General features: G+C 38.0%; 1 protein-coding gene across 3 annotated transcripts in view; it reads left to right on the plus strand.

Moving 5' to 3' along the window:
- Positions 1 to 27001, plus strand: part of VPS35L (VPS35 endosomal protein sorting factor like) — a 45365-nt gene that overhangs the window by 1666 nt on the left and 16698 nt on the right. For 2 of the 3 annotated variants that reach the window (XM_002197928.6, XM_032750986.3), the window contains exons 1-25: positions 13 to 88; positions 2744 to 2843; positions 3693 to 3860; positions 4184 to 4306; positions 4663 to 4687; positions 5687 to 5763; positions 6332 to 6460; positions 9564 to 9648; positions 10624 to 10683; positions 12450 to 12546; positions 12946 to 12993; positions 13933 to 14026; positions 14522 to 14599; positions 14978 to 15100; positions 15740 to 15786; positions 16365 to 16476; positions 16685 to 16801; positions 17145 to 17198; positions 17597 to 17677; positions 18526 to 18588; positions 19650 to 19735; positions 20721 to 20801; positions 23104 to 23167; positions 25154 to 25252; positions 26043 to 26120. In XM_002197928.6, coding sequence (XP_002197964.3) covers positions 72 to 88; positions 2744 to 2843; positions 3693 to 3860; positions 4184 to 4306; positions 4663 to 4687; positions 5687 to 5763; positions 6332 to 6460; positions 9564 to 9648; positions 10624 to 10683; positions 12450 to 12546; positions 12946 to 12993; positions 13933 to 14026; positions 14522 to 14599; positions 14978 to 15100; positions 15740 to 15786; positions 16365 to 16476; positions 16685 to 16801; positions 17145 to 17198; positions 17597 to 17677; positions 18526 to 18588; positions 19650 to 19735; positions 20721 to 20801; positions 23104 to 23167; positions 25154 to 25252; positions 26043 to 26120 — 2106 coding nt within the window. In that variant the 5' untranslated portion in view covers positions 13 to 71. Of the gene's footprint in view, positions 1 to 12; positions 89 to 2743; positions 2844 to 3692; positions 3861 to 4183; positions 4307 to 4662; positions 4688 to 5686; positions 5764 to 6331; positions 6461 to 9563; positions 9649 to 10623; positions 10684 to 12449; positions 12547 to 12945; positions 12994 to 13932; positions 14027 to 14521; positions 14600 to 14977; positions 15101 to 15739; positions 15787 to 16364; positions 16477 to 16684; positions 16802 to 17144; positions 17199 to 17596; positions 17678 to 18525; positions 18589 to 19649; positions 19736 to 20720; positions 20802 to 23103; positions 23168 to 25153; positions 25253 to 26042; positions 26121 to 27001 lie in introns of those variants that run through there. The other variant, XM_041719047.2, reaches the window with a different exon arrangement.

Raw genomic sequence — 27001 nt, forward strand, 5'->3', positions numbered from 1 at the left:
CGCTCCGCCCGCCCTCAGGCGCGGAGCGGGCGGGGCTGCGCGGGAGGCGCGGTCATGTGAGCGGCAGCAAGATGGCCGCGTTCCCCTGGTGAGGCGGCGGGACCCGCCCGTTCCGCGGGGCGGCGGGTGCTGCGGGCTGCGGCCGCCGCGGCTGGGCCGGGGCAGGGCTGCCCTCATGCCCGGCCACCCTCGCGGCCGGGGGGCTAAGCAGGGGGCGGCCACGGGTGTGCTAGAGGGGAAAGCGCGGGGCCGCTCCGCCGCGGGGTCGGGCAGTTCGGCCTGGGGTCACGGGGAGCGGCGGGGGCAGTGCGCTGCCGTGCGGCCTCAGCCCGGCGCTGCTGCCGAGAGACCTGAGGGTGCAGAGCGCATTCCTGGGGCCCTGGCGGCGCAGCTGGGGCGGGGGCTCCACGGCTGCTGGCCTCCCGTTATTTCCCCGAAAAGAAGCAGGAGTTCCCCAGCGCCGCTGGTTTCGCCGGGCTGGTGTCACGGAGCGTGTCCTGCTCGGAGCGAAGGGCAGGGCGGGCGGGGCTCTGCGGGCCCGCTGACCCTCGCCGCTGGGCCGAAGGGCTCGTGTGGCTGCTCGCCGATACTAGCACACTGAGCCTCTGTTATCGTTCACAGGCTCTGCAGGACTAGGCAGGGGCTACAGACAGAGTCAGCTGCTAGCAACGCGCATTTACAGGAAGATGTGTACATCTGAGGAAGCTGCACTGTGTAGGACATGGAATTAGTCTAGTATTTGGTTGGTAAAGGAAGGATAAAAGAGGCACTCTTTCTGTTATAGACAAAAGCAGTAGCAAAACAAAGCAGAGTAGCAGAGATGCTGAAAATTTTATTTTTACATAGTACAGCAATGAGGTAACAACAGCCTAATAAATAGGTCTAGCAACACTGGTTGTAGAAGTGGCCGTGGGGAATTAAGCAGATCTTTTACAAGAGTAAGATGTTTCGATCATGCTGTTACCGAATATAGAATATATTTTCATCTTACGGGGCTTAGCAGAGCCCTAGCTATTTTTACTAGCTAAAAAGCTGTTTTGCAGATTTATTACCTGCACAGTCATCAGTCTGCATATGAGGAAAAAACAGCACCTGTTGGTGCTGAATAGTTGTATTAACATAATATTCATTAAGCAATTTCTATAAATTTCAACAAATCTGTTAAAGAAATAAAAAGTATATAAAATAATTTAAAGCACGGGGCTACAATCGAATTTTATAAGAGCTGTGCATAAATATTTAGATAAATTGTTTTTATGTCTAATACTCAGATAATGATAGGTACAGTCAGTATGCGATGTGCTTCATGGCCGTGTCATGGCCATTTACCAATACATGTCTGGTGTTGTAAAGGGTCTCTCTTCCATTTTATATACCTGTCTCCTTTGTGCTCCCTGTGAGCTTTTTGAAGCACTTGTTTTAGGATAAGCATTGGCTCTGGGAAGGTGCTGTCTGCCTGAAAGCTGTCCCAGGGAAAAGAATATTTTACCAGGAGGAGAGAAAAAGGAGTGGTGGCAATTGCAATGGTGCTCATGTGTGGGAAAGGTTGAAATCCACTGTTAAAAGAGCAGCTGAAGCAGGAGTGTAATCATGCAGGATGCACAGAGGATGAAACCCCAGCTTGATCAGAGTCTTATTTCCTCTCAGAAGTTTGCTGCACTGCTGTGGCCAAGAAAGGAATGCTTAATCTCCTTTCCCTGGAGAGTAAGCAGAACATAATGCCAGAACAAACTTGATCTTGTCTTCTGTATTAGCTCTGTTACAAGCTGTCTTATCACTTGAATAGCCACGTTGTAAAAAAAGTTCTTTTTGAATACTTTTTTGCAGGGTTTGCAGCTCTTGTTCACTCCCACATGTGTATTACCACCATGTGCACTTGCTCAGTGTGCTTACACTAATTAGATTGCAGTTGATTTTGGGCTGGAGATGCTGAGACAGCTGTCAGCAGTTAAAGAAATGTTACAATTGTGTAGCCAGAAAGAGTTTGATAGATTTTCCACCCAGGTGCTGATTAACCCATGGTGCAAATGAGCAAGAAGAGTCATTGAACAATGGGACAATAGCAAAAAGAAAAGGAACTAGCGATCAAGAAAACAAAACAAAAAAACCAAATAAGCATATGGATTTCACTGGACTCTTTCTCTTGTTCTGCTTTATCTCATTAGATGTCAAAAGTTTCTCCTTGGAGTGGCACAACCATAAATTGTCTAATCTGTAATTCATTATTAAGGAAACTTGGACGTGGTATCTGTGGAAGAGCTGGCTGCTTAGTGCTGCTAAAAATCTTCCAAATGAGTTATGCCTTCCAGTAGGAATGGAATTATTTGAAAGTTTAGATTAATTATTTTGGGAAAGATGTGTGTTATGTGGGGGAAGTGCTGTTTGCTTTTGTTAGTGGTCTGATTAAAGATTTTTTTTTTTGTGTATCCCCTGATTTTCCTCATTCAGCTGAGGATGTACTATAAACATTCTCAGTATCTTGCATGAAACAGAAAAGAACAATTAGCAGCTCTGCATGTTCCAAAGACTGAAAAAGAGTACAACTAAATGGCTGAAAGTAAAATTTCTCCAGTTTCAGTTTTATGTTATCTCAGTAGAGAGAAATTTGGATCTTTATGTTTGCTTATTTTTCAGTATACTTTTTTTTTGTAAATAAGCATCTGTATAGATGTAGGAATGCTTCTCTCTTAGTATGTGGTTATTTATGTGCATTTATACTTTCTCTTCACTCTTACTTTTTAAGGCACGCAAGATCAAGGAACTATGTGTCAGAATCTGAAGTGTGCAAGCTGGAATCTGTACCCTTGGATTTTGGTGATTACCATCCACTGAAACCCATTACAGTGAGTTTGTTTGGCTTTTGGAAAAGGAATCTGAATTCAGACTGGTTGTGTTCCTCTTTTTACATCTGTTAGGTTAAAATGAAAAGGCTTTGAGGTTGGTGATGGTACTTGTGAAGTTGCTTTCTGTGTTGGTGGCCTGTTTTAGAGGCATCAAGGTTTATTCTGTTTGCCCTTTACAGGAGTTTGCTGGTGCTATTATGTGTCAGAAACAGTCTCCTGACAAATACAGCACCTCCAGCTTGTAGGTTTTCTTGGTTGCATTAAATGCTGAATAATGAGTAAATTTAAAATCAAATTGTTGCATTACAGATGACCTGCATAATTGCTTGATATAAGGTTTGGTTTTGGGTTAGCTTCCAGTCAGCTGTGTACTTTAAAACATTTATAATTTCTTTGATGTGTAAGAGGCTTTTAAAGATGTACTGAAAAAAATCCAGCTTCAAAGAGGTGAGTTATCCATCAATGAATGATAAATGGGCAGCAACTTCTGCTCAGGAAGGTCAGTAGGGAGAGAAGATGTTGGCCTGAGGTATGGATTTTATGTTCCAGGCTTGAGTGCCGTACAGGAAAAGTAAAGATGGAACTGGCAGAGGAAATTAAATAGCGAGAAAGAGTTTGGAGGACAGGGACAAACCTAATAAAATAGACAAGGGGTACTAGAAAGATATTCAGAGTGGTTGTTCTTACAATTTTGTAGACCTAAAATTGGGAGGAAAAAAAAAAGTAGTGGAAATGCTACTGAAGAGTGAGTGCCTCCACATTCTGGGAAAAGCAGGGGAAGAAAAAGAATTAAAGAAAAGTGAGGGAAGAGAAAGTCTTTTTGTTTAATTGTTCTGAATGTTTCTTTAGGTTACTGAATCCAAGACGAAGAAGATGAACAGGAAGGGAAGTACTTCTTCTACCTCCTCCTCTTCCTCTAGTTCAATGATGGACCCTCTGAGCAGTGTGTTGGATGGCACTGATCCCTTGTCGTTGTTTGCAGCAGCTGCAGATCCTGTGACTTCTGCTCCTCCCACGGTAACTCTGAGGGCTGTTGTCTCAACTAAGTAAAAGGAAACCAAAACCAAATCAAAACCATAAAGCCAACCCTGGATAAAACTTATTGTCTCACCAGTGAAGAGGTTAATATAGGAAATATACCACATTAATAGAATATTCTTTTTTATTTTCCTACTTTCATCTGGTTTATGTTGACATATTTATTTAAATATGGATTTTTAAAAAACATTGTAACTTTTGAAAGGATCAGCTAGCACTTGAAACATTAAATTGACCTTTTTCAGTCTTCTCTTCTTTTTCTAGATCTGTATTTAACTTTTGCACTTGTACTCCTGTGACAGGATGGTGCACGAAGGAAACGGGATAAAGATGAGAGCTCAGCAGTAGGGAGTGACTTTGAGCCATGGTCAAGCAAACGTGGTGAAATCCTTGCTAGATACACAACAACAGAGAAGCTTTCTATTGTAAGTGGTGGCTGCCACAGTTGTTTTTATTTGTACTAGACCGTTAATGAATTTTGGATATTGCTATTTTATAATTCTTTTGCGGGTAAATACTGGTACTCTAAATTTGAGTTTTAATATTGTAGAAAACTGAATCACAAGCTCTCACTTGTAAAGATTGTTTTAAAGCTGAGTCCAAGTCTTTTGATATTTAGAAGCCATCACTTTGACTTTTTGTAACAATGCAAATAACTTCTAGTCTTGCATCTACTTCTAAATGATTAGAGGGTTGATTAGCAGTGTAATTACCCTGTGCATTCTTGGAATGCTGGTGAGTACATGTTTTCTAACAATCTGCTTTTTCTGCTTCCTCACAGAATCTGTACATGGGATCTGAAAAAGGTGAGCACTTTCTTTACCAGTAACAGAGGTTGCTTGAGGCAGAGTGCAGTGGTCAAGAATAGCTGAAATGTGTTTTCCTGCCTCCCCTATTCTGACATCATGGTCCTTGCTTTTTTGTGGATAAGATGTCTGGATGTTTGTTTAAAATAGTTATTGAAAATAAGCCACCTGACCACCTTGTCTTTTATTCCTATGGGCTGATGAATTTGTGATTATTTCACTGCACTGCCTTCCACTGTAGCTTAAAACTTTTTTCCATTTAAATGAGCAATGATGTTTGGAGGATCATGTTTATCAACTCTTCTGCTAGCTGGAAGGAAAGCAAACAAGTCCTTTGGGAACTTATTCAGTTACTCTCTTTACATTAAAGTGACGTGATTTCAACTGTATGCTGGGTGTTTAAAAAAGAACCAAATGTTAAATATTGTGTTTTCTAGCAAAGGGAATCTGGGCTAGGTAATCATAGCATAGTAAATCAGGATTTTTCTATATGAATAAACATGCAGCATTTCAGCATCTGCAAAAATGGAAGACACTTTTTTGCAATGAGAATGGCCAGAGAGTGAAACTGGATGTGCAGGCAGAGTGTGACATCTGTATCCTTAGATATTGTTAAATTAACTGGATATAACCCTGTGCAACTGTTGTAACTTCAGAATTGGACTGCTTTGAGGAGGAGAGTTGGGCACAGACCTCCATAGAGCTTTTCTGTCCTTAATTATCCTGTGGTTCTATCTGATGATTCTTTTCCTACTGGTGAAACTTGCAGAAAAATCCACTCATATTCAATTCTGCTTACTTGCCATTGCCCCTGTTCAAAGTGAATGCACTGTAGATATGTTTAGATATGTGTCTTCAGGAGTAGTCACTAAAAGAGCCAAACCACTTGTCTTCTGTCACAGAAGTTACTGGTCCCTGTCAGGCTTCTTCAGGTTTGTTTTTCTTTAGAAGTCCCAGTGTTTAAATTTTAAAGCAACTTAAATCTGTATTTCTTTGCAGGAAAAGTCACCACTACTGGTTCAGCAGTTTCTGAAAAAGTGAGAACAAGGTTAGAAGAACTGGATGATCTGGAAGAGGTGAGAAAGTTTTCTGGTGAAATTACAGCATCATTATAATAGTGAAAGGAATTTTGAAATAAAAATCTTTGTGAAACCTTTTAAAAAGGTCCTTATTCTGCAAGTGCAGTATTTAGATAAATTCTGTAGTGATTTTAATCCTTATTGTTACAGGATTTGGGAAGAATCATATTTTTGTATCACTAGAAATCGTGATTTGAAAATTTACCTGATCTGTTGGTGTTGATTTACCTTCTCACTGCTGTAAAACTTTGTGTAGCCCCATATTCTTAACATCTGATAATTCTGGTTGCCCCTGTTGCAGAAGCTGCATATGTCTACCTGAGTTTAATATAAGCTACAATTATGGGCTTGATAGAAATGCTGAGTACTGAAGTTATTTCTCAAGCTGTAGTATTCTACTGTGCAAGGCTGAATGTTTCATAACCTACTTTCCTAAGACCTGAAGGGAAGCTGTAATAAATTTTGTAGGATTGTCCTCCACAACATGGTGATTTGAGTCTATAATAACAGCACTCTCCTTCCTTCCCTTATGCTCTTACTTAGAGGGTTTGTGTTTTCTTGCCAGGGATCACAGAAAGAGCTGTTGAATTTGACTCAGCAGGATTACATGAACCGAATTGAAGAACTGAACCAGTCTTTAAAGGATGCATGGTCCTCTGATCAGAAAGTAAAAGCTCTGAAAATAGTCATCCAGGTCAGTTTTATGTTTTTGTTCTATGCAGAACCAGTGAGTTTGGTGATATAACTTGTCTAGTTTCCTTCTTCGGAAAAGAAGACTTTATACTGTTTTTCTATTATTTTCTTTTGTTCATCTCTGAAACACATTTGTTCTAGAGTTTTATGACTTCTGACAGTAGTTGGATTTTCAGCTTTTTTGTTACATATTGGTTTTGACTAGGTTATGTGGGATGGAAGTCTCAGTGAGTCCCCAAATGACAAATGTGGAAATTTTACCTGCTTAAGGGTAGTTAGAACAAATACCATGTAGTGATAATCCGCTCTTTGTAAGATGTGTAGTCTCCTTTCCTATCCTCTTCCCCTTCAGCCCCTTGCTCCCTACAAATAATACCAGAATGGCTTTTTGAACATCAGCATTTTACCCATCCAAACTTAGTAGGGCAATTAAATAAAGGGATTTAGGACCATAGCAAGCTACCAAAAACAGCTCCTGATTTTTAAAATTGTGTGTATGGGGTTTGTTTGTTTGAGAAATTGTCCATAGTCTTCCTTTGGGTCATTTGGGGTGATGTGCTTTGAGGAGGGCATGGGGAAATAGGACAGTTAAATGCTCTTTTGTTTGGCTTGGCCTTTAAAAAAGGCCAGAGGCAGAGTACAGCAGAGGACAGATGAGATAATGACATCCTTAAAAGCTGTAAAACTGATGTAATGCTTATAGTCATCCAGTGGGGTTATATAAAGTCATGTTTTTTTTGGTAATTCTGGATACTCTTGTGAAAACTGCTTGAAGTAATTTCATCCTAAATTGTGGTAAAGACAAAAAAGGAAATGAAACATTAATGAAGTGAGATCAAACAATTATATGTGACCTAGGGTGACTAATGTACTATTGTAATACTATGAAATCAGCACTATTATTGTTATTTTAAAAAAAATCCATATATAGGATTGTGAAGTGTGAATGTGGTCTTTGGATGAGAAGAAGAGCAGCAGGGATGTACTGTACTTACAGTGCTTTGTGTGAAATGTATATCTGTGTGTGTGATAATGCAATGATAATCCAAGCACTAATACTTTCATATGTTCTTTTGCAACTGGTTCACAAACAATTTTGAAATAATACAGTTTCTAACATGGTATCCAGTGCTTCCTTTTAGGAAGGTGGTACCAAAGCTGAATGTGTTTATCTCTTCTCAAGTGTTGTGCACTTAGCACATACTGCTGCAGATGGTCATCACTAATTGAAAGACTGCCCAAGAATGAAATAGGTACTTGTGCAATTAATGAATTAAAAATTTTAATGAAGGATAATAATTCTGTAGTTATACAGCAGGATAGGGTAGAACCCTCACTGAACTTTACTTGTTGTGCTTTGTCCTGCAGAGTGCTGTATCCTCTGAAAGAGCTGAGCAGTTCTCTTGGCATCAGGCTGCAGTTTTATACATAGTTTGCCATTATTATTACAGACTGGTTAGTATGCAGTAGGAGGAGTGAGTTTGGCTTCAGGTTAGGAAAATTTCTTCACCAAAAGGGTTCTCAATCACTGGACCAGTCTGCCCAGGGCAGTGGTAGCATCACCATCCTTGGAGGTATTTAAAGGGTGTCCAGATGTGGCACTTGGGGATATTTTTTATATTGGTGATCTTGGCAGTGATGGTTTAAAGGTTGGACTCAACAGTCTTGAAGGTCTTTTCCAACCTAAGCAATGCTATGATTCTGTGATTCCTCAAGTGCCTTTTTGCAAGATAGTTTACTTGTCAAGATGGAGTATGCTAAGCTACTTAGAGTAAGCTGGACTAAGTTGATTATGTGTGTGAGCTATAAGAAAAGTGGTAATTTAGTGTTTGTGCTATGTGTAGGTCCTAAACAGCTACAGAGTTACCTTTCTTTAAAGGTGACTGACTTACCACACAGCAGGGAAGATTCTGCTTTGGTTGTAGGATGTGAATGCTCTCACCTGTCTTTCTGGTGCACTCTTCAAATTACCCTGATGAATAAATGAAAAAGACTATGTGTGCCCCTTGTTTAAGCATGTTCAAATGATGTGATTTCCTTCTTTAAACAGAGCAGTCTTGTGAGGTATTGGATTGCTTCCTGGATTTTTGAAATGTAACAAAAGTTTAAACTTTATTTATTCCACTGAGATTGAAGAACTCTCTGCCGGTGAAGGAGAGAGAGAGGATGGAGCTCATAGAAAATATTGTCAGTCTTAGAGACCAGAGAAGAGTCAGGGCCAGAGGCCACATTTGGCTTAAGCAAGGAAGACTGGATTTCTCCCCAGTCAGTCACTCACCTATTTTCTTTTGGTAGAAGCTGGTCTTTTTTTGTGAGTAACCTTCTGCCAAAGTTTTTGACTCCAGTTTAATCTTGGAAAACAAAGTATAGCTTAATAAGCATCTTAGAAATATCCTCATTGCTCAGTGTGTATTTTGAATTCATACAATCAATGGACACATTCCTTCCTGGCCTGAGCACCCCATGAGAGTAGAACTAAGTGGGTAATACATTTTCAAATGTGACTTTGTTCCAGCCATCATTGCAGTCCAAATGCCATGATCAGGTGTGTCCCAGTGGATGGTGATGGATTACAGAGTCCTCCTGAAGCTGACTGTGGCTCAGTCTGTTTCCAGAATGTTTGAACTAGTTATGTGAGCTGCAAAAATGCATTGGAAAGCTCATTAACTACACTTCTAAAATTGTTTCTTAATGTAATCTATATTACATTTTGTGCTTCATATGGATGCTTAGATGGTGAAAAATGAAACAGTGTCCTTAAAAAAAGTGATTTTAGAGAAGAAGTGCCTTTCAATGCTTTGTCTGGGAGAGAATTTGTTTTATCTGAACAAACGCACAGATCTTCATGGTCAGCTGAAACTCTGCATTGTGGATTACCCTGTATAAAGGAAAACCAGGTCTGTGTAGCTCTGAAAATGAAGAATAACCTGACAATTACAACAAGAACTGTGGTCTGTTATGTTAGATGTCCTTGTGCCTTTGGCTTCATAATTCATATGGGCCCTTTCCACCTGTGGATAATCATCCATTCTAGCTTTTCTGGAGTAAAAACATAAACTTGTGTTTGCCTCTAAAAATGTTTCTTTGTTTTTTTCTCCTTCTAGTGTTCTAAGCTTCTTTCAGACACAACAGTAATCCAGTTTTATCCCAGTAAATTTGTTTTAATTACAGATATCCTTGATACTTTTGGTAAGTATCTACCTTGCCAGTCTTACTACACAATTGTTAATAAGATTATTTTTTGTAATATTAGAAAGCATCAAAGTTACCCAAAAAGGGCTAAAATGACTTTTACTTTTACTGTGGAATATTTCCAACATAAACATTTGGACACAGTGATAACCATGGTATATAATTGTAAAAAATCTCCTAAGAGCCAAAAGTTCTTAAGATGAAAACATTTCACTTTGTGATTCTATGCTTTATGTATTAATAAATATCTAGAACAAAATGTTAGGAAAAATCACGATCTCTGCATTTTGAAATGAAAAACACACTGTCTTTATAAAAATATTTTGGATTTTAGCAGTCTTTTGACTCAATATTTCATTAGTTTTGTATTTTGAGGAAGTCAGAAAGTTTTCTTTGGCTGAATAGGGACTATGAAATTATAAGAATGTATTTATTGATTTTTTAAATATGTTTTTAAACTTGTGAGTGAAGTTGTCATCCACTTCATGTGATTCTCTTATTTTTCTGCCATGTTATGGAAAATATTTACAATGGTATTGAAAGTTGAAGAGTATTTTGGTGGCAGCAGGATATGCTACGACAGAGATCCAATTGTTCTTTTGGGTCGTGCTTCCTCTTTGTGCTCCTTCCTACTTGCTGAAGGCTGCTAGAGATAACATAATATCCAAACTCAGCAAAGTTAGGACAGCAGCTGTCCTTTCCTGGCTTGGGAGAAATCTGACCTGTGTGTTACCCCTGCACTTAAGGGATTCATAGGATGTTTTTATAGTGTGAGAAGTGCTAAATCACACTGAACATTTCATCCGCACTAGAGGGCAGCAAAATATCAGTATTCTGGGAGGTTTTTTCCCTCTAATTTCATTGTATGGTGGAAAGGGAGCCTTTGTGCCATCATTTTGTGTTTTATAGTTTGTTAATTTGTTTTGATTTTTTAAATTATTCTTTTTTTTTTTTTTTTTTTTTTTTAACCAGGGAAGTTGGTGTATGAAAGAATTCTGTCAATGTGTGTGGATAACCGAGTCTCTCTGCCAGGTAACTTTGTTTGTTTCCACTGTGCTCCAGGAAAAAATCATGTCCAACCTTGAGGAAGGTTAAATAGAGGACCATTGCTATTCTGTCTCAGAAAAGGTTCTGATTTGAATCTAGCAGCTTTTAGTTTTTAACAGAGTAAAATCCATCACTTGCAGCTTCCACTGTTCACAGTGTTCATGCAAAATTACATTTTAATTGTGGATATAGTAAAGTATGCTTGTGGCTCTGCTGGTACTAAATGTAAACTTAGTCTTCCTGAGACTTGAAATCACAAGGAATTACGTAAGTTCTCTAATACAGAATTTATTAGGCAGAGGGAGAATTAAACAGGAATGGCCAAATTAGACGAAGGAAGATTTTTTTTCCTTTTTTGTCTTATATGCTCTCTTCTGAAAGTACTACAGTTTAGAAGCTTAAAGTTAATGGTAGAAACGTAACAAAGCTGAGAATCTCAGTTTTTAGTAAATAGATGTTTTTGCTGCTACACTGGAAGCTTGGTAGTTTTGCTGTAATAAAAGAAAAATTTTGGAAGTAGGAGCAGGCTGCTTCTAGCATAATCTTTTTAACTTGGGCCCTTTTTCTTTTTTCACTTGAAGTTCCAGCACAGTGTAAAAATCTAATTTGACATTGCAGGTGAAAGAACCTCTTTAGCAAGACATTGAAAGATTGTGTGGAAAGGCATTTCCTTGCAATTTGAAGTGCACTATATGCACATCCTTGCAAGATGAAGCATTCTGTAGGTGGCAGTGGAACAGTGCCATTAGTTTGCAGTTAAATCCATAGGATTGGAGCTGTAAACTTGAAACCAACAAATACTGAAATTTGAAATGAACCTAGAGAAAATAGTTCAGATAAATGTGGTTGTTGCAGATCTGACAAACTGCTCTTACAAACATTAATGAAGGCAGGCAGTTCCCATAGCAGGTCACGATTTCTGGGCACAGTTACCTCTGTTCTGAGCTGAGCTCCTGCTGCAGCTGTACAGCTGCCAGAGGCATTGCTGGTGGGAACTTCCCAAACAGCTCTAAAAGTGAGGGGAGAAGGAAAATCTGTGTTGTGCTGACTGTGCATGTGAACCTTTGGGTATTTCAGGCCCAGCCTCTGAGCTTGTCCCTTGGGAACCAAGTGAAACCAAGTTTAATGAAAACTGAGGTCCCAGATGAGAAGGATAGTGAATGCAGGGAGTTCTAACATGTGGCTTCTCTCCTGTTGGAAATTGGAAACTTTTGTGTGGAGCCTTTCACTTTCTGGAGGCAGGAGTGGTGTTTTAAATGGTTTCAGAAGGAGTTCGTAAGAGGATGTGTTCAGGGTACAGAAACAATATTCAGTATTTCCTATTTCTTGTAATAGTATTATTTAAAATTTATATTAGCATTTAAAAATAAAAAAATTGAGTGCTTAAATATCTTTTGTATGTTCTCTAGTCGTTATAGATTTGTATATATGTATTTGTTATAGATACAATTTCTGATTTTGGAAGAGCAGAGGAGAGGTTGGATTTCTCAGTAGCAGCTCTGAGATGAGCTCCAAGATGAGCTTGAATTCAGGTTCTGAAATATTATTTACTACAAGATTGTACTTTTTCTTGTAATATACTCAGCTCTGACTGCTTCTCAAGAGAGCTGAGAAGCAAATGTATTGCCTAGTTTATTATTGTGCACTTAATTTCTTGACAGATGGAAAGAGAATACAGTTTTTAACCTAACATGAAAAGTAACTTGTTTTCAGAAATAATGTAACTGTTTCTGGGTTGTTTTTTTTCCCAGATAACTTTTCTCCAGAGAGTGTTAACGATACAGCTAAAGAAACCTGCTTAAACTGGTTTTTCAAGATTGCTTCAATCAGAGAACTTATTCCCAGATTGTATCCTTGTCAAATGAGACCCTCACAGTGTGTCTGCAGGCTTTTTGTAGATTTTTCCAGAAGTGAACATTTGTTTCAATAAAACTCACAGGATCTAATGTTTATACTGGCTTTGTTTTGTTTTTTTCAGGCTGTAGGTTTTGAATGTACTTTTGAGTCATGTCTCATAGTGAATTGAATGCTTAATTATTGGTTCTGAGCAGTTTGTCAGTGACAGAGATGATGAAAAATTTTGAAACAAAATCTTGTTGATAAATTGTAAAAATCAGCAAAGTGTAGTGACATTAAATACAGAAGGCCTTAAAATAGTTTGGTCAACATGCATTTGGTGTATGTTTGCTTATAGTTTTTCAGTGGTGTGAATTTTTAGTTTTGTTCCTTGACTTGGCTTCAATTTAGTTACGTGGAAGCAGCAATACTGAAGTGCAACAAGTTCCTATCCAAAACGTAAGAATAATGTTAAGTATGGGATGGAATGGGCAGACTTAGGAACTAATTAAATTAATTAAGCACTAGAGATCTGTGATTAATGGTGGGTAGGGTCTTAGAAGAACTGAGAAGCACTACAGAGAAGTGTTGGAATTTTTAATGAAAAAATTAAAGGTGAACTGTGATATACTTTGAAATACAGCAGTGCTCTCAGTTTTCAAAGGTATGTACAAATGCGACATCAGGTGTCACAAATCCCAGTGCAAATTGAAAACCAGAGGCTTCTGGAGGTGGAGGGGAAGGAAGATTGTTGACATGAGGAGTGTAGGAAAAAGACACTGAAAGAAAAATACTGATATCATACTGGGAGAGATAGAGTAGGAGAAATAATTTAGGAGAAATGAGCCACTATCTGTTGAAAACTTTGGTATAAGTTTAATGTGTTGCCAAACAGTGCCAACTGCTGAGCAGAAAATGTTCCTTCCCTTGTAATTGTCCTTCTTCAGTTATATTTTGAAATGAGTGTTGGAAGCCAAATTGCTCCTATAGTGACAACTTTATTATCCCTAAAAAGCAGTTCTTTTACTGGAGTTAGTGGGCCTCATATCCAGGCACTAGTACAGCTCTGCCTGTTCTAGTTCTGCTTTGAGCATCTCCTTTCCTTGCACTTAGTTACAGCTTTTCCACAGCTGTGCTCTTCTCCAAGGAGAAGGAGTTCTTTAGTTTTGTCTTGCTCTGAATAGCAAATACTGCATTTTGAATATAGGATATGTATTATTGTACACAGAAAATTTTACTTATTTCATAAGTTTTTGTGCTAGTATTCTTCTTCTTTGATAGATATTTCTATAACTCATGCTCAGTTGTTAGTCTACAAGGCAGCTACTGGAGTCATCTGTAGGTGATATATTTCTGTTATTGACTGTTGAAGCTCATTTTCATTTCTGATAAAAACAGGGGCATTTCGGAATGTCTCCCACGGTTGACAGCTATGATTAGAGGAATTGGAGATCCACTGGTTGCAGTCTATGCCAGAGCATACCTTTGCAGGGTAGGCTGTCATTTACCTCCTCTGATCTGTACCAAAGATTTACTGCAGCCCATGCTGCCACTGCTTCAAGGAGCTACTGCTTTTATCTCAAGTAGTCAGCAGCCTGTCTTTTCCTTTCAACAAACAAAAAATTATTTCTCTTTGTTTTACAGATGGGGAATCTCTCTTTAAGTGTTTGTAATAAGTAAGAATAATTTTCTGGGCTGCTGTAGGCTGTTGCAGTGCACTGGAGTAGCTGCTGATTTCCTCAGTGCTTACAGATACTTGGAGCTGATGTTAGGATTTTGTTTAAGAACAGCTGTAACTGCCTCAGGGGTTGTTAGTGGACATGACTGTAATAGTAAGCAAGGAAATAATCAGTCAAAAGCATGTGATTCAATGCTGTTTGTTGATTTGATGTATGTGACTTGGGTGTATTCCTTCAGCAAATGCATCTTTATCTCACTCTGAAGGAGAATTGATAGATGCTGATAAAGTCTTTTTCTTTTAATACAGGTTGGGATGGAAGTGGCACCACAACTCAAAGAAAGCCTGAATAAAAACTTTTTTGACTTTCTCCTAACATTTAAACAAGTAAGTAAATAAGTGGTTTATTTGCAAAATCAGATAAATAACACTCCTTAATCAAACTGCCACATACTTAAAAAAAAAATCTTAGAAGTTCTCAAATCTAGATTTAGGGGTGTTCCTGTATCCAGATATAGGATGAGAAATTTTACATACATTCTGGTAAGTGGAAACTGCTCAATTCAGCATGTTTCCAGACTTGAATAACAGATTTTAGGAGCTTAATATTTTTTCCCCTAGCTTGCAAGGAATGCTTCAGAATATCTCTTATCTTTGTGCTATCATCTATTTAATTTCCATTCATATACAAACTTTAACCAGTTTATCATATCTCCCATTAAATACCTTTACAAAGCAACATATTTTTGTCTCTTATTTCAACAGATACATGGGGATACAGTTCAGAACCAGCTGGTGGTGCAATGTGTGGAGATCCCTTTGTATTTGACCCTATATTCTCCTGCTATAGACTGGATTTTACAGTGTATTGCATACCATGCTCCAGATGTAAGTGAATGTGGTAATGCTCAATACTAAACTTGTGAAACAACCCTTCAGTCAGTTTTTACATGAGTGTGAAGGCAAGTAAAAAGAGTCTATATAGGACTGTCTGATGCTGTCTTCTGTACAGGAAGAATGTTTGTTTTCACAAGTGTGACTACGTCAAGTTCAGAGGCAGTATTCCTGATTGTTTCTTGCTGTCCTGTAGCTAGTTCAGTCTTTATTTCCTGAATTCATCCATTTCTTTTGTCCCACGGATATACAAATGATTTGACTAAACTGTAACTTAACATAGTGAACAAGCTGTTTTATTCTCTGTCAGTCTGGCAGAGTTTTCACCTCTCCTCCCAGAGATAACTGGCAAATAGTGATTATCTGGAGTAATGGCATGGATGAAGGATTGCAGATTTGACTTCCATAAAACGGTGGTTTTGATTGAAATGCCACTATACCTCTTTCAGAAGATGTGTTTTCTGTTTAGCTACACCATTGTTTTCTTGTGCTGTAAATTCAGGGTAAAACAGGACTATTGGAATGTATTGGAGAAGTAATTAAAACAGCTTTTAGTAGATTTCAATACAGTAAATAAAGCTGAATATGTTTGCAAAGTCTCTATTCACTAATTTTAATAAATAATTGTTCCAGGTTCTGCTTACTGAGATGATGGAGAGATGCAAAAAGTTGGGGAACAAGTAAGTGTTGCAGAGTGTAGAAGACCGGAGTCTGTAATGAGTACCCCTGAGTTCCTGAAATAATGTTCTCTCTTCCTCTTTTGGAAACTGTTTGGATGCATAGTGCAGCTTTCATTCTCCCAGTAGCTTACTAAATCATAATTATGAAAATCTGTTTTCCAGAGATGAATTCTAAAATATGGTAGATTACTTGTCAAGACGAAGTTAATTAGTTTAACTTGGTTGCTGCATTCTGGCTCCTAAGCCAAAGTTTAGGACATCTAATGTCTTCTCCCTTAGCCATGTCTCTGATGCCCGATTTTGCTTCATTTTTCTGAGTTTTCCTCCCCTTCTTTCCCCCTGTCTTCCACTGGCTACAATCAGGCCATACATGCATTCAGCAAGGGAAGTTGTAAAGCTGCTGTCAACCTTTGGAAGGTAGTAATTCCTAGGGATTTGCTTTTTTTCCTTATTATCTTTCTTTTTTTTTAAATTTATGAGAGATGCTGGATTGTTGTTAGTCTAGGAAGTTCAGATTAGTGTAAATGCAAACTACTAAATTTGAGTTGAGCTGTATTGATCTGTGTTGTTCATTGCAGTGCTTTGCTGTTGAATTCAGTCATGTCAGCGTTCAGAGCAGAGTTTATTGCTGCAAGATCAATGGACTTCATTGGCATGATTAAAGAGTGTGATGAGTCTGGATTCCCAAAGGTAACATTTTGTATCTCATTTGTACCAATTCCTTTCCTTTGACAGAGGTCTTTATGCTCTTAGTTGCCTACATAACTTGTGTGTCACTTGAATAAAATGATTCAAGTGGTTTGATCTGAGAATCTTTCTGCACACTGCACCTGCCAGACCAGTTTTGGATGGACGTGGATTGTCTGCTTTTAATTAAAAATTTCACATTAACTTTCAGCATCTCCTCTTTCGCTCCCTGGGATTAAACTTGGCATTGGCTGATCCTCCTGAAAATGATCGCCTTCAGATATTAAATGAAGCCTGGAAGGTTATAACAAAGCTGAAGAATCCACAAGTGAGTTACTGTCCATTCTGTTTCACTACTGATTCTGTGTTTAGAGCAAAGTTGTAGCCAGTTGTTCAGGCATGACATTGTTTGCTTTTTCTAAATACACACAGTTGCAAAAAAATTAGTGATGGCTGTAATATCTTTGGATCATCCCTGCTTTTCTTAGCTCTGCTGAAGCATAACTTAATTTTACATAGCATTACTACACAAATGCACCTTTGGGGTTCTAGATTTGTAAGTCTGCATGAATCATACCTCAGTAGTTAATTCTTTTAAGTGTAATTTTTACAAGTGTATTTCTCACAGTCTCCTGCAAATATTGGTAATCACAAGACACATGTATTTCTAGGATTATATCAACTGTGCTGAAGTGTGGGTGGAGTATACCTGCAGACATTTTACGGTAGGTGAAAATTACTTTGTTTCCTTTGAATTTTTCTGATTCAGACTAAGTGGCTGTGTCAGCAGTCTGGTATTAAAGATGGAAAGGCTTTGACTATTCAGTATAAATGTGTAGGAATGAAAAAATATGTTTCCTTTCATGAAAGATGAATGGGGACAAAAGATGCAGCTTTGAAGCTTTACTACCCCACAGAACTGAACATTTCTTATCCTTTCGTTTTAATGGCAGATGGATCAGTTTAAGTAAGGAGCTATGGTTAAAGTTCCTGTCTTAACTAGAGCTCTGTAAAAAGCTGATGCTTTGGCAAATGGAAAAAAATTATCCTACTCAGCTGGTATTTAGTGACTTGATTTATGTACCAATTTCATTTTGTAACCTTTTTTTTTTTTGCTACACAGAAGCGAGAGGTCAATACGGTTCTGGCTGATGTCATCAAGCATATGACTCCTGATCGAGCATTTGAAGATGCTTACCCCCAGGTAAAGAGTTTATTTTGCCAAATCTGTAAAAATCTGGTGTGCATTTTCTTAAATTGAATAAATTCTTAAACATTACTGATAACTTTTATAACAAAATAATTATTTTTAAACACTAACTACAAATTAGGAGGCCTCTTGGAACACTGTAATGCTGTAATTTATTCCTCGTTTTTTCCATGCACATCAATCTTTTAATTCTGAGAAATGCTAAACTTGAATGATTTATGTATTTAGAAAGTAGCAATAGTTAACTCTTACATCAGCAGTCGTGTTTGCTGAATGAAATTAGCAGTCATGATAGGTTGTTTAAACAGAAGCAAACCATAAAATAGTCTATCTTTACTAGGCATTGTTAAGGCTTCACTGAATTATTGTGTCCAGTTCTTGAGATTGAATGCCAAATGAGATGTGGATTAGTTGAGAAGGTTTTTGTAGTTACTTTGTGGCTAGAAAAAGTGCCTGCAACAGAAGATTTAACAAACTGGTTTGGGGTGTTTTTTCTTTGTTTATTTGGCTGAGATTTTAGTGCAGAGAGCTGGAGGACATGGAGACTCTAAAAAAATGTGCCTAACTATGGAAGTGAAGGGTCAATAAAGCCTGGGCAGGCTGGTCAGCCTCTGTTCAGTATGGGTTCTGAAGGGTATGTAGGAAAAGTGTGTAGGAACAGCATAGCTATAGTTTGTCCCATGTGGGAAAAGAAATAATGTTGATTAATGCTTGAAGCATCTTTCAAAATAGTCTTCTATGAATAATTAAAGAAGAATAATCTGTGGTGTGGATAGTCTTAATTTAACTCATATTACAATAATTTTCCCCTTTTTTAAACTTTTCCCTTTTCTCCCCTTTAGCTGCAGTCAATTATTCAGAAAGTTATTACCTATATCTATGACTTTGCTCTGCTTTTTTCAGTGGTAAGTGATACTCTCGTTAAAAAATTTTTAAGAAGAACTGTTTGGCAGTTTTTCTGTAAGAGAATTTACCTTGACTGGGATATTTAGATTGTTTACAAGTTTGCAGAATGCAAGGACTTTTTGTCAAGTATCTAAGTGCAGAAATATTTTGTGAGCTTTCTGCTGCTTACCACTTAAGTACTTATTATTCCATTTCCAGTTTTTTATATTTTTTCATTAGGCTGTTAAATTCTCCGGGTTTATTTGTTACCATGACATAAGTGACAATGAATGGAAGATGAAATACCATTTATTTGTGTATGTGTATGTTAATGTAATTAACACTGTTTCTGTGCTATGATGTATACTTATCATAGCACTTCTCATAGAAGTTATACTTGGCATTGAACCAAAGTGGAACTCAGGGAGGACAGAGGCTGTATATGAGGTAGAAAAATAGAAACAGAGACAGCAAGTGTGTCTCAGTACAGAAACCATTTGAAGAGTGAAACTCAAGACTGATGCTGTGGATTTGGGGTCGAGTCTTGTTCATAAATTGCTTGGATAATTCTGAAAAACTTACCCTCACTATATTCTTGAGATGATACAGAAATGAAGTATTTTATTACGGTAAACAACCTAGACCCTGTTTTTTGAAGGAAATTTGTATGTCTTAGACCTTCTTAACTTGCTCTGGATAGATGTGACATTGTTGATGATGTGTAGACTATTTTAATTGTTTATAATATCTTACCTTTTTTTCCCATAGATGTATGAATTTGTGATGAGCCTAAACTGTTTGAAGCATATGATTGCTTTTAGAAATAAAGTGCAACATTCAAGTCAAACAATTCTGTATTTTGTATTCCCTTCTGGATCTCTGCAATCAATAAATTGATACATCTTTCAGCCATCAGTCCTTTCTCATTAGTTCCACTTTTTCATCCTTTGAAATTAATTACTGTTTTCAAAACAGATGAAAATAGTTTTACCTAAATATCTGTGCTTATGAAACTTACCCAAAATAAGTGTGTTGCTTGTAACATACCCAATTTTACTTGTTTATATATTTGTACTTTCAGGAGAAATTCCTGCCATTTCTGGATATGTTCCAGAAGGAAAGTGTGAGAGTGGAGGTTTGCAAGTGCATTATGGAATCTTTTATTAAGTAAGTGGAGACCGTTGAAGTGAAATGAGCTTTAGAGGCTCTGAGAAACTTACTGAAACATGTCTAGGAGTCGGTATACTGGCTGTTTGATTTAAGAAGGTCTTCCAGGTTATGGGGAAGAAAAAAGAAAATGTGTCCGTTTTGTTAATCTATTGATGGACTGTCTGACTGTTCACAAAGAAAGTTGAGGTAATTGTATTGATACTGACTTGCTGTGGGTTAACAGAATAGTTGTTCTCTGAGCTTGTTTTTTTTGTGTTGCCTTAGTTGGTTTATGAAATTTATTTCACATTCCACTTGCTGTGACAGCACAGAATATTGCTACAGCTGAAAATGAACTTAGAAAATGAAAATACTTTCAACTGTTCTGAAAATCAAGCAGTCCTTTTCTTTTCAAATAATTAACAAGTTTTGTGAAACATTTTTCTCCTTCCATTTCCACCTTCCCTTCAGGTATTTATGTTCATTGCTGAGCCCCCCCAAACCTTCTTTCCCCTAGGGCACACGGGGCCAGCTCTCTTGGCTTTACTGCCAAGATATGAGAGATGCTGTGGCCCCTTAATCATCTTAGTGGAGTTGTACTGCACATGTGCCTCTGTACCTAAACCTGACACTGATCCTTCCTGCCTGTCCCTGAGTAGCTGAGAAATTAAAATATATCTTGGTAAATGCAGGATTGTTTTATTTTGATGTTCTTAGATTGCCTCAATGTATCACATGTCCACCTTACTGTGTCCCTTAAGGAGTCAGAGTCTGTGGCTTGGCAATGCAAATGTATATATTAAGATAATATTCCTTGGCTTGTATTTATTGGAATTCTACCCATATTTACCATGTATTCGTTGGGTCACAAATGGATTTAAAACTTGTGCAGTGTCATATGGTGCTGGTGACTGTATGATGCATTAAAGGGTGTTATTCTAGTCATTGTTCTCCATTTTGACAGAGCAGGATTTTTAATCACTTTTTCTCAAACGCTTTCTAGGCATCAGCAGGAGTCGACGAAGGATCCTGTTATCCTCAATGCTCTCCTGCACATCTGCAAGACGATGCACGATTCTGTGAAGTAAGAGGCACTTCTACTGAGAGCTCTCATTCGTGCAGAGTTGGGCTGCCTGATGTGCTTTCGTGTTTCTGGGGCTGTTTGTTTCAAGGTGGATTAAGACGTGAATCCAATTAGTGCTGAGGGAAGAGCTGTGCAGGGAAGTGGCAGCATGTACCATTTGCTCTTTAATTACTGCTGTATTTTGAATACTGAAGCATAATTTTAAAAAGGAAGTAGCAGTGGTTTTGTAGTTTTCTAGAAGCAGAGACACTTTACAATCCAATCTTCAAAACACTTTGAGAGTGAAACCAATATAATCTTTGAGTTACAGTGAATAATAAGCTATTTCTGAGATTCAAGTGAATATGTAGCTACTAAAGCACAGATTGCCTTATTCAATTATACTTTTTTGTGGCTCAGTGTTTTCAGTCATTATAAAGGTATGAAATCTTTACAAAGATACCTGGAAGATCTCTAGGAGCTTCAATAGGAGAAGCTAGAACTGAGAAACTGTTGAACCATCTATATCTTTCTCCTAATTCCTCCTATTCTGCCCTTGACTTTGAGAGCTGGGGTTTTTTGGGCTCCCCTGTACCCTTTTGCACCCTCACCGTCGAGCAGTGTGGAAAGCAGTGTGCAGTGTGGTTTAGAGGTAATTTACAAAAATCACACTGAAATCTGTGTCTGATTGAAAGCAGAGCCAGGATCACAATGCTGCAAATTCCAGCTCTCAAGAGGACAAACCTTTTTTTCCTTCTGGTTTAGGCTGAATTGTAAGGGCACAGTCTCTTCTGCCACTCTGAGCCCAGAGCCTCTTAGTATGGCAGATGCTGCAAAGGAACTTAAAACTTTCTCATCCTTGATAGGCCATGAATGTGAGATTTATTGTCAATAAGGAGGTCAGATTTAGCATGTAATTCAAATTTATACCGGCTAGAGTGCTTTATTTTGGGTTAGAGTACCTTATTTGGCTGTATATTGCGCTAAAAGCCACTTCAGGCTTTAAATAGAACAACATATTGTACCTAAACCAGCTTATTAAAATAAATAAAGCAGTTTATAGCAATCCATATTGTGCTTCCTCTGACACTTTGCCAAAACAATTTGTTCATTTACTGGGACATTTAAAATCCCTTAAACCAGCAGTTCCTTGAGCTAGGATGGTTGTACATCTCTCGGTAAATCATCCTAAATTCCAGATATGTTTAAGTAACTCCTGCATCTGTTTTTGCATCCTGGTTGAGGAAACTCCCAGCCCATTGTGTGGGGCTGGCTGAGCCCTGTACCAGCTGTTGGAGGCTAACAGCCTTTAGACTGGTAGGGGTCTGATTCACAATTGAACTGGAAACCTATTACTGACCTGGAGATCTCATTACCAGCCTTCTGAGCCTTTCAGAGCCCATCACTTGACTCTTTTGATTGGCAATGCACTAATGAGCTAATCATGCTGAGGTTTTCTTTCCTCCCTTACTGAATTTGTATAGTAAAACTATTGTTCTCTTCCCATCTGGTGTCTGAGTTGGAAATTGGTAACTGATACACTAAAGGTCAAAGCTGGAGCCAAGCATATAATACTAAAAGGATTAAATTGTATTAGTTAATTGTAATTTAACTTTTTGTTCATCTATTTTCAGTGAAACAGGTTTGATTGACTGGATTTTTATGTGATGTAAATTTGCTTCAAATCAGATTTTGGACTCTTGATGTAGAATAGGTATCTGTGATAGTTTATGAAAAGAAACTCCTTTTTTACATAGCAGTTTAGTTCAGTTCTTACTAAAACATAAAACCAGCACTGTAGCAATGTGAAGTTAATTATTTTTTAAATTCTGAGGCAAAAAGTTAAAACAAAATACCTGAAACAAAAACCAAAAAACCTTAAACAAAACAAACCCTAAACTAAACAATAAACTAATGTTATACAGTGCATAATATTTAAAGGGCATTTCAAAAGTTTTATTCCTTAAGTAGGAAAACTTTCTTCTAAGAATAGACTTACTGATTTCTTTAGGTTTTTAGACTTAATTCTTACTCAACTTCTCATGTTGCAGCACAAGACTGAAGCCATTTCTTTGCTACAATAAAAAACATAGGTGTAGTTTCCTTCTCCACGTGCCAAAGTCTGAGTTTTTTAGAGAATCTAAAGACACTCAGCAATTTTTACTTTTTAAAAAATCTGTAATTTAATTTGGTTCATGGCTGACTTGGTGATATTCATATAAAAATTTGTTTTATACAGAAAAAATTATAAAATATAATTTGAACCTTTATAGATAAATCGGATAAAAATATTCTAAAATCTACCAAATAATTTTTTTTCTAGTGCACTAACACTTGAGGATGAGAAAAGAATGTTAGCAGCTCTGATAAATGGATTCATAAAAATGGTGAGTGACAATTGTGTGCATGTGTTGGGTGCACTTTAGAGCTCAGATTTTTGTGAGATGCCCGTGGGGAACAGGTGCCTGTGGCTGAATCAGAGCCCAGTCTCTGACTTGCTTCAGACCACTGAAAACCACAGGCAGTGCATTTCAGTGAAATAAGTGTGTCTGTGTTCAAAGAAATGTCACACAGTGCTGAAGCTGATTCGGTGCAAGATGAAGTTTTAAGTACACATGTTGTTTATTTAGTGGTGTTTTCTGCTAGTTTTGTAAATCTCCTGTAAAACAGAGAGGATGTGTTTAAAAGTTAAACAGCAACTGAAGCATCAGAGAGGTCACTGGTTTATGTGGAGGAAGTTCCACTACTTAGCTCTAAATGGAACCAATACCAGCTTTCAAAAATACAAAATAAGTGTAACTTTTTTGTTATTCTATCTCTGTTTATCTTAATTTATAAATAAGATAATTTCTGTCATTAAATTAGTATTCCCTGGAGAACCCCAGATGTTTTGTCTTGAAATTAGTCTTTAACCCATCCCTCACTCTTACTCCAATAAATCTTTTGTTGGTCTCGGTTGGTTTTGAGATGTTAGGGAGACTTTCTCAAGCTTTTTGTATTCTCTAACCATGTACTCTCAATGCCTGTTTTTTCTTTCACATAGAGCTGACAGGCTCTGTGTCTATTTGTCCTCTTTGTTCTGTGTTGCAGTTCTATGGATTTACTCTAGATGGTTGTTTTTTCTTCAACTATAATAATTTGCTAATTAATGTTCTGATACAGTCTTGCTTTATTAAGCTTTACATGCAGTATAATATAGTGTAATTTCCTTTAGCAGGATTTCTTGCATTGAACAAAATTTCATGTGTCTTGATAGTCCTGGTTCGGGGGGAAAAAAATCCCATAGCAGCAAAATGACTTTTTGTGCATTTAAACCAGCACACATTAAGATGTGGAGAGAAAAGCAATTGTTACAGTCATCCTTGCAGTCAGTCTTTTTTGTGGAAAAATTTATATTTTTGAGTATGTTTCCTTGAGACTAGGGCTCAAGAATCAGCAGTTGTACAAATAGAGGAAAAGCAAAGACAGTTGTCTGTAATGTGAAAAGCAATCCTTTGTTTTCTGGTGCAGTTTCTTTGATCTTTCACTGTATGGATTAAATGTAAATTTTATTCTAATTTTGTAAAAAATTCTTTGGCATGGGACTTGAGAAATGATAAATAATGCAACCTTTACTTCCATTACAAAAAAAAATTGCAATAGAATACATGAACTGCCTGGAGACTGTTCCTCATGCTCTGCTTTTAATTGACAGCTGAGACGCTCCAGCTGACAGCACTTGGGTTTTTTTAAATCTACAGGATTGGAAGAGGGTTGTTCTCACACAAAGGTTGTTTTTTGACTTCTTCCCTGCCAGAATGCAAGGTTACAGGCTTTTGCCATACTATATAAACAGGTATTAATTAACTAAACTTGAGGGAAACCTGCTTTTCATACTGGTTTATCTAATGAGGAAAAATGCTATTTTCTGTTGCAGGCCCTTTATCAACTAGAAATTAGAGGAATCTGAATACAGATTCACAGATCTATTTCTATTATTCTGGGGTTTTTTGTCTTGTTTTCTAAGTATGATCAAAACCAAGCCTTTATCTCTTCCATAAAGAATCAAGAGTTGTGCTAGTTTTGAAAACACTTCATAAACAGGATTTTTTTTTTTTAAATACTTAATCTGTAATACTTAATCATGTGGAGTATAGACAAAAAAATCCCCCAAAATACCAAAACACTAAAACTTTCAAATTTCCCTGAAACTGAAGTATTTCAGACAGTTAAAAGAACAGAGATTCTCTGACTGCTATTTGTTGCTACTGGGTTTTCTCCTTGGCAATATATGGGGATTTTGACTTTTGAATATCTGTGGTTTATCTGCATGCAGTTTTACATATATTTAAGGCATACAGTGGTGAAGTCTAGGGGCCTTTCTTCTCTTCCAGGTTTCATTTGGCCGTGACTTTGAGCAACAGCTGAGTTTCTATGTTGAAGCCAGGTCAATGTTTTGCAATCTGGAGCCTGTTCTAGTCCAGCTGATTCATGTAAGCCACAGTTTGTCTACATTTCCTTAACAAATGGGGATATATTTCCATTTCTGCCATTCTCTGCTCACATTATTGGTCTGTTGCACAATAAGCCTGAAGTATTTTAATCTGGTGTTTATAAAGTGGACTTTGATCTCATCTCTGGTTTTATTCCCCGAAACACTCTGAAGTTTTTACTTGACAGGCATGCATTGTATCATTGGAACAAAGAAAATGGGTTACCTTGCAAGAGATTTCATATATAATAAAATAAATGGCACTTTTGTGCATTCAGAATTTGGGTTGCCTCTTCTGTAATCCTCCATCTAGGAAAGATTAGACTGTGTCTGGCTGCAGATCCAGGCAGAGTCCTGATGTGTTTGGGAAGGTTAATCTCTTCTCTGTATTGAGCCACAGGTGTGCATTAACTGCATCTGATTCCTTTGCAACACTGCATCTTCCCTTAAATCCTTCTGTTATTCTGGTTTATGGTTTTTTAATCTGTGTTAGCTAGAAATCGTGGTTGTTATGCTAGCAAGGAGGTGACAAAGCTATAGCTGGGAAGGAAATGATAAGCTAAAGGCTTGAATAAAACAAGTCTACTTTCACAAATTGAGTCATATTTGCTTTAAGGAACAGTCACTAAAATTCTCCCAGTAAAAAGTAAGTAGTACAGTGGGGACACATTGTATCAGGGCTCCTTGGACACTGGCTATTCTCTAAGTGCATGCAGTAAAACATGCAGGGTGTTATTTTCCACTGAGGCTGTGCATTTTTCTAATGGTTTGCTTTTGTTTTGTGTGTGTAGTCTGTGAACCAACTAGCAATGGAAACCAGAAGGGTGATGAAAGGAAATCATTCCAGAAAGACTGCTGCATTTGTCAGGGTAGGTCTGGCTAATAAACTCTGAGCCTGCTTTTTTTGCAGATAATACTGTCTGCTGCCACCTAAGTTTATAGTTTTTGTAAAACCAGTATGTTAGTATTTTTAACACTGTTTGTAGTCCCATTTTCTCTCGCTAAGAGCAGTCTTTCCTGTCTAAAGCCAAATGTTGCTGTTTAAGGAGAAAAAAACCCAAACCATCTAATAGCAATTTTGTGTTGAAAAAGAGCAGCAAGATTGACTCCCTCTCCAAAGGAAGGTTCACCAGAGAGGTGTTTGTGTGAATTCTGGAAAGCTCAGCTTTTCAAATTATATTTGAAATAAAATACCAAATTTCTAGGTAACTCGGTCACAGAGAGAATGGGAGATGGGGTATAAAATATATTCAAACTTCTGTCTCATAATATCAGTGCTGATATGCTGAAATCAGGATTTGAATTTCAAATAAGGTGCTCCTTTCAGCTTTAGTGCCTCTGAATCTGTATAGAGATGGTCAAATGTGCTTTGAACTGTGCACAGGCCATCACAGGATATCCAGGTTGCTTGTGTTCCCTTTTTCTAAGCTGAAATGTGGCAGCCAAGGTGTGTCCGTGTGCCAGTGGGCAGCTGTTTGTGTGTGCAGGGCACTCCCGCTCCTGGCACCTGTGTGTGTCCTGGGCAGGGGCTGGCACTGGGCAGCCTCTCCCTGCCTGGGGCTCCTTGCTCTGGCCAGGCCTTGGGCTGTGCCCACAGGTCTGCAGCTGCAGCACCTGGGCTGCATCTGCTTCCTCCCTGGAACTCAGGGCACCTCCTCTGGCCACTCTGCCAGACGGCTTCCCCCTGAGCACACTAATCTCCTCTTCTAGTTAGCTTTTGGTCTTGAGCTGCAAGGTGGTTAACTGAGGA

This window comes from Taeniopygia guttata, chromosome 14, assembly GCF_048771995.1.
Source record: "Taeniopygia guttata chromosome 14, bTaeGut7.mat, whole genome shotgun sequence".
Classification (NCBI taxonomy): Eukaryota; Metazoa; Chordata; class Aves; order Passeriformes; family Estrildidae; genus Taeniopygia; species Taeniopygia guttata.